Genomic DNA, 6448 nt, shown 5'->3' with positions numbered 1-6448 from the left:
TTCTACAAAAACATCTATATTTCAAATTGTATAGGTTTTCTTCATCATTTGATGTATTTGCACTCATTGTGTCTACTTTTAATTGTTCAATTAGATATGTGGTTTTGTTTCTTGTTAACAGATTTTATTTTATTTTTTTAGCTTTGCTGTAAACTTTAATTCTTTTTTGTGATTTGTACATCTGTGGGCTAGAATAAAGTTGAACTAAAGGCCGTGCTGTACCGTTACTAATGGAAAAAGGGGCATGAGTTAGGAAAGTTTCTAATAGCTAAGCAAGCAAATGTCATGAACCTAGAATTATTAGGTATTATTGTTTTGATTATTATCCATTCGTCTTTTTCCTTGTTTTATTTTGAGATTTAGCTCATTTTCTGTTACATAGGATGCATTAACACTGCAGGCAAATGTGTGGCACAAATCCAAATTTGTGTTGCCTGCATGCGGCCCTTATTAGTTTTTTAATGACTGTTGGAACTTGACAAATTCAATTTTTTTTTGCTGCCCTGTCAGCTGTTTATTTTATTAAAACTGTTTCGACTTATAGTTTTACTAACTCTGTATCTGTATTTTAGGTCCTTAGAGCAACACCCCTCTAGGCAGTTAAACAGGAATACAAAAAAAAAAAGCAACATAAAACACTTATACTGATGGTCTCAGTCTATATAAGTAGGTGTCATTCAACTTTGTACTGATTCTTGAAATATTCTAATAATTCTGTGCTTGCAAGACTTCAGTAGACAATTATGCTTTCAACAACTGCCAAGTGTTTACGGCAGCAGCTTACTAAGCAGGTTTGGGGCTTATTTAAGTTCAATATTCAGCAAAGACAAACACAGCAGCCGGTTAGGTGAAGGTATGTGACGCATGCAAATCATGAGTCAAGGAATGACTTCCAATATACTGATAAGTGGACCTGGAATAATCAATGAGCAATCTGCTCATGGTCTGAAACAGTAGGCACACTTCTGTGTTTGTCTTGCTGTGCAAACTCCTGAACTTGTTGACGCAATCCACTTCCACCACAGAGCGGAGACTGTTCTCAGAGGTCCAGAGACCCGTGAAGGAAGCCGAGGTATCAGGGGCCCTGAATCCCAAAGAATCTGTCCCACACAGGAGAACCTCTCAGTTCCCCTGCCAGGCAACAACGTTTGTTTGTCCTCTGCGCAGACACAACCGCCCAACAGCGCGAACACACCCTGGACGAACGCAGCGGCCCACTGAAGAGGGGGTTGGGAGCTTTGGAGCCTTGAACGCAACTCAATCACTTCTCTGTGTGAGCTGCACAAAAGCACTAGTGAGAGTGAATAAGCAAAAGTGAGACGTAGAAGCTCCAACAGGCACTCGGGTGTAGCTGATGTGCTGCAGGTAATGCGCTCTCTGGTTACCTGTTTCCCATGGAACTTGAATTTTAATGTGAACACACCCAAATGATATGAACTCTGCTGTGGTTTTCTTTCTCCTGGAAGCACAGAGACTCAGGGGAGAATGTAGCACAGCTGATTTTTAATTATGCTTTTTTTTTTTTTCATCTCAAGAATAAAACAATGTGACCTCTCTCATTGACTGCTCTATACTTTAAAACATCCAGCTTCAATTCCATTGTTTTGTAAGATAATATACTTTTTCTGCAACATTTTGTTTGTATTTGTTTGGTTTATTACAATATCTTAAAAAAATAAATACTTTTTTATATATGTCATGCAAAACAGCATGACATATAAAAAGTATTTCTTGAATTGAACTGAACTGAAATTGAACTGAATGACCAAGAGCTAAACTGAATGTGTGCTCTTTCCAGTGGCGGACACAACTTCTCGGTCATCTTGCCAACTTAATATTCACAACTGACTGACCCTTTCTTAACAGTTCACTGACTCCATTCAGCTCCTAAAAGGCACCAATGAAAGTCCGCACTGACCCAAATTTTGTCCGGCAGCTTCATAATCTAAGAAATCAAAACGCTTCCACATCTTAACACTTGGGGATTATCTCATACACACATTCTTGAGGGGCTTGAGTTGTGATCTTATATGGTGACTAGTCCAGATCCCATCTGCGACAGAGCTTTACTCCGAGAAATACCACAAATTAATACTGTGAGAAGTGCATTTAGTTGTCTTATGGGAGCAATACTTCAGTGTTGGATAAATAAACAGTTATGCAGTGTATAGAGGAACATGTACAGTAATGGTTCTTATCAGTCTGCAAAGAAGCAGTATCAAAATTAATATTCTGTTTTATAGCCCCATTTGGGATTTGGAATTTTTATACACAACTGGTTTCTGTAAAATATGGTGTAAACAAGACAAATAACTGATTGTTGTTCTTCTATTATTCAGCACAATTTCCTCATTCTCTCCAAACATCATAAATGGACTGTACTTATATATCACCTTTCTATCTAATCAAGATACTCAAAGAGCTTTACAACACAACCTGTGCCCTCATTTACTCATTCACACAGAACTCTAAGAATAATCAGTGCTTTATCACATTCATACACCGATGGGACATCAGAGGCAATGAGGGGTTCAGTGTCTTGCCCAGGGACGCTTCGGCATGTGACTGTTGGTGGAATCGAACCCCCAACTCTTGCATTGGAAGGCGACTGCTCTAACCACTCAGCCACAGCCGCCCCATAACAACCCTAATAAATATTATCCAGTCCTCATTATGAACATAATTACATGACAAAACGTGATTTTTTTTTGTTCTGCCACACATTGTTTTATCGATGGATGACTTCATTATATTACAGATATAGAGCATTTGATAGCAAGAGTTTGAACAAGGAAGTAAAGCTGTGCTTGTTGCTTGTGCTTTCACTTCACAACCAAAAACTTTCAGAGTTTAAACCTGTTGGTTGGCTTTGAGTTGAAGTGTTCTTCCTCTACTTGTTTTAACCTTTCACTACAGCTGCAGACATGCACAGTGTTTTCAGTGATTGTGCATGGCTGTTTCACTTTTTGTGATTGTTCAGTTATGCACTAAACTGAACATATTAGGAACTTGAACTACTTTGCTGACATTTGACCGCTCTAAATGTATCTCTGCAGGTTAACAGAAAGTGCTATCATTAGTACAGCAAACTGTTTGTTGACAGTTTTGCAACATCTCCGAACATCAAAGTTGTTCGAAGCTGTCATCAAACAGAATTAAGGGGTTTTGTATGTCGATTTAGAGAAGTCCTGAGACCTTTTTATGATCTGCAATAAGATTTTAAATAAGCGTGGCACAATGACAACAAATGACATCATTTGTTTTACCAGCTGACTAATCAAACGTGTAACATACAATTACTACAAAATGATATATTTTGTTGATTTCTAACATTCAGTAGGTATCTGCTGATTTTACAGAGAAGAACAAGTCTGAAAACTGACCCTGACAATGACAAATGCCCCTCGAGCTGCACAGAAGAGGCACACAATGTGGCCATTGTCAACCGTGTGCATTCACATAGTTTCTAATTGCCACAACATAGCAAGATGATCAGCGATAGCTTGAAGGCTTTAAATGATCTTAAGTAATAGTTTCTGCAACACAAAGGAAATCAGAGCGTCCATTCTTTTCAAAGGCCACCCAGGTGGGATTAGTTTTTCTTTATTTCACGAATGCTCTAATCAACTTTTTAGTCATACTGAAATCAGAACATTTCATAGGAAAGAGTGAGACAAAACTGTCTAATAACATAAGGTTTGTGTTTAGCACAGTGAGAAATGAAATTGCCAATTTAAACAAATACAAACAATTCTCATAAAAACACTTAAGTGTTTTGCATTATGTTTTAAAAAATGCATTCCTGATTTTATATTATGTGTCACATAAAGTAAAAATACACATCTGATCAACAGATTGTATTTTTTAAAAAGAAAATGATTGCCCCTGACACGTCGCTCCAACTACAACTGATAATTGACATGTAATTATGAGTTGATCAATGCTCGACTTCTCCAGCACAGACATGAAGTAATGGGAGTAAAAGCTTGAGTCTGACCTGAGTCTGGAACACGCCTCAGCTATGTGAGGAGAGCGCATATGTTAACGCCACACAAAGCGCGGCACCCAAATTGTTTGACTAGAATTAACTTAATTCAGTGATGAATGAGCCAAGAAACTTCCCAGCAGCTAGCGCTTCCTTTGTGTGACTGTGTGCACAGAGGAAACTCATCAAGCGTCCCTGCAGACCTAATGTTTGACTCGACAACATGGGGACACCCAGCAGCTGCTTGTGGTTACAGAAAAAAAAAATAAAGTGCATGAGCAACACCTGGAAAATAAACGAGAAACCTTATAACGTATTGAAAATAAATGCCGCAAGTGTCTATTTAAAGGCATGATTTACTCCAGCATTTTCTGGATGGAAGCAAACTAGATCATACCAAACCACCGCGTCTGTAGTGAAGGCATCCAATCACACCTAAATACCTAAACTAGAGCACTCACGCTCAAAAACAACTCGGGGAAAACCCTCAGGAGTATGTTGATTCTCATTTACAGCCAAATGGCTGCCAATAAAAGAGACAGACGAGCAAATGAGGTGGTGCACAAAACAGCCAGGTAACCTTTGGTAACAAAAAGATAAGCCTCAGCCGTTGTGTTGATCTTTCAGGTTTCCTGATAACAGCTGGAAGGGCAGCAGATGCACTTTGTACGCACACATCCTATCGTCCAGAGAACAAAGTATTACTAGTTTTGTCCTTTAGATTGATGAAAAACAGATGAAAGTTAATGCTGTGCATTCCTAGTCGAAAACTGAAAAACAATACATGAATATAAGCAGCCTGACTAAAAGCTCCCATGCAGACGTTTGTGGGTGCCCTTTATCCCTTCTGGTTATTGTGTTTTAGCTTCCTGGGGCTTAAAAAGGGTGTAACATTAAAAGACAACACCACACACTGGTGGCTGCCCAGACATGCTGATATGACCAGTAGTGACTAACATACACACCTGCCTTTACACACCCTGGATCAGGAAGCTCACACTGGAGAGTCACTGGAGAGACTTTAATGGAAAATCATAAGTCTATAAAGTCGTAGTGGTGGAGGGATGGGTGGGTGTGTAAGTTGGGGTGGGGGTGGGGGGCTTGAGAAGGGAGAAGGAGGGAGGAGGACCGCCCTGCAGCAAATAAAGACATGCTGCAAAAGAGGAAACACTTTGACTTCATGTATACTTTTTAGTCACAAGCTGGTGCAGACATACAAGACATGCAATGTCTTTATATTCCAGCATCACAGCACATGAATATTTACATCCACAGACAAAAACCAAGGACACGTGAAGAGGATCTGCAATGCGTAGCCAAGCAAACTCCATCCTGGTGCGAGCGAGGCGCTGACAAACCCAATAAAAAGGGCTTTAATCGACAAAAACAAACAAGCACTCAGTTTAAACTATTGCACACAAAAAAATCATCAAGCTGTTTTAACTGCGATGGGATTTAACAAACATTTAAAAAAAAAAAAACGGGACAAGGACAGAGAGTACCAGCACAAGGCAGGTAAAATGAATCTACAAACTCTGCAGAGGCTCGTTTTTAACCTTCGTGTGAACGAGTTGAAAGAAAAATACCCCAAAAATAGGTGCAAGGGCTCGTCTTGTAACCTTGGTATTATCCCCGAAGTAGCCCGTTTACATTCAAGGTTACATGTAATACGCAGGTAGTAAGCGTTGTGGGAGTTTTACATCTATTTGTTGATGTTTAAGTAAAACTAGACAAAATATCGCGGGATGCACTTGCTGCTACCGGCGGGTTACATCCATCCGCTGCGGGCAGCTCATCCCTGAGCAGGTTCCCCTCCCCAGCTAAAACAAAAAGACTTATATTTTTAACCTCCAGCTTCTGGACGGAACCAGGACAGCCGTTAACGTCCAGCCCAAAAATGTTCGCAAACCTGTCAGACAAGGAAGACGCCACGGGACCTAAATCCCAGCTTAGTTACCTTTAGCTGCTGCCTCCACGGCGCATAATAGTCCGAGGACCAGTCCGACAGCGGATGCGAATCGTTTTTCCCCTCCGAACCGCATCCCGACTTCGAGTTTAACCGCCGCGAAGTCAAACACAGCCTTCGTCTTCTCCCCTCGTCAGTCAGGCGCCGCGTTTCTCTGAGAGGAGAAATAACATCCAGAAGAAGATGAGTGTCGGTTACCACGGCAGCCCTAAGATGGCCGTGCTCGCTCCCTTCAATCAGTGCTCCTCTCGCTGCTAGCTGCGTTCAAGGACCGCCGGAAATTAGGCAAACACGTCCGATCTTGGCTGGACAGAAAGTTTATCTGCAAAAATGAGTCAGGTGTTGAGTCATTGGCCATTCCTATATAAATTATTAATATGAAACAAAATTTACCCGCAGCATTTTATGTTTAAGCTGGAGATTATTTGCATTTTCTGCAAGCATGCTATGCTAAATGACTTTGCTAATAGTTAAATTAGCTGAAACTGCATGTCAAA

The 6448-nt window shown here is 40.4% G+C and overlaps 1 protein-coding gene across 3 annotated transcripts in view; it reads right to left on the bottom strand.

Moving 5' to 3' along the window:
- Positions 1 to 6198, bottom strand: part of clstn1 (calsyntenin 1) — a 44129-nt gene extending 37931 nt beyond the window's left edge. For all 3 annotated transcript variants that reach the window (XM_037684908.1, XM_037684909.1, XM_037684910.1), the window contains exon 1: positions 5943 to 6198. In XM_037684908.1, the coding sequence (XP_037540836.1) occupies positions 5943 to 6027 (85 nt within the window). In that variant the 5' untranslated portion in view covers positions 6028 to 6198. The remainder of the gene's footprint in view (positions 1 to 5942) is intronic.
- Positions 6199 to 6448: the final 250 nt, after the last annotated feature.

The sequence above is a fragment of the Nematolebias whitei genome, chromosome 11, assembly GCF_014905685.2.
Source record: "Nematolebias whitei isolate Nwh7 chromosome 11, NemWhi1, whole genome shotgun sequence".
In the NCBI taxonomy this organism is placed as follows: Eukaryota; Metazoa; Chordata; class Actinopteri; order Cyprinodontiformes; family Rivulidae; genus Nematolebias; species Nematolebias whitei.
The sequence above is the reverse complement of the archived record's forward strand: the minus strand, read 5'-3'. Positions and strand labels throughout refer to the sequence as shown.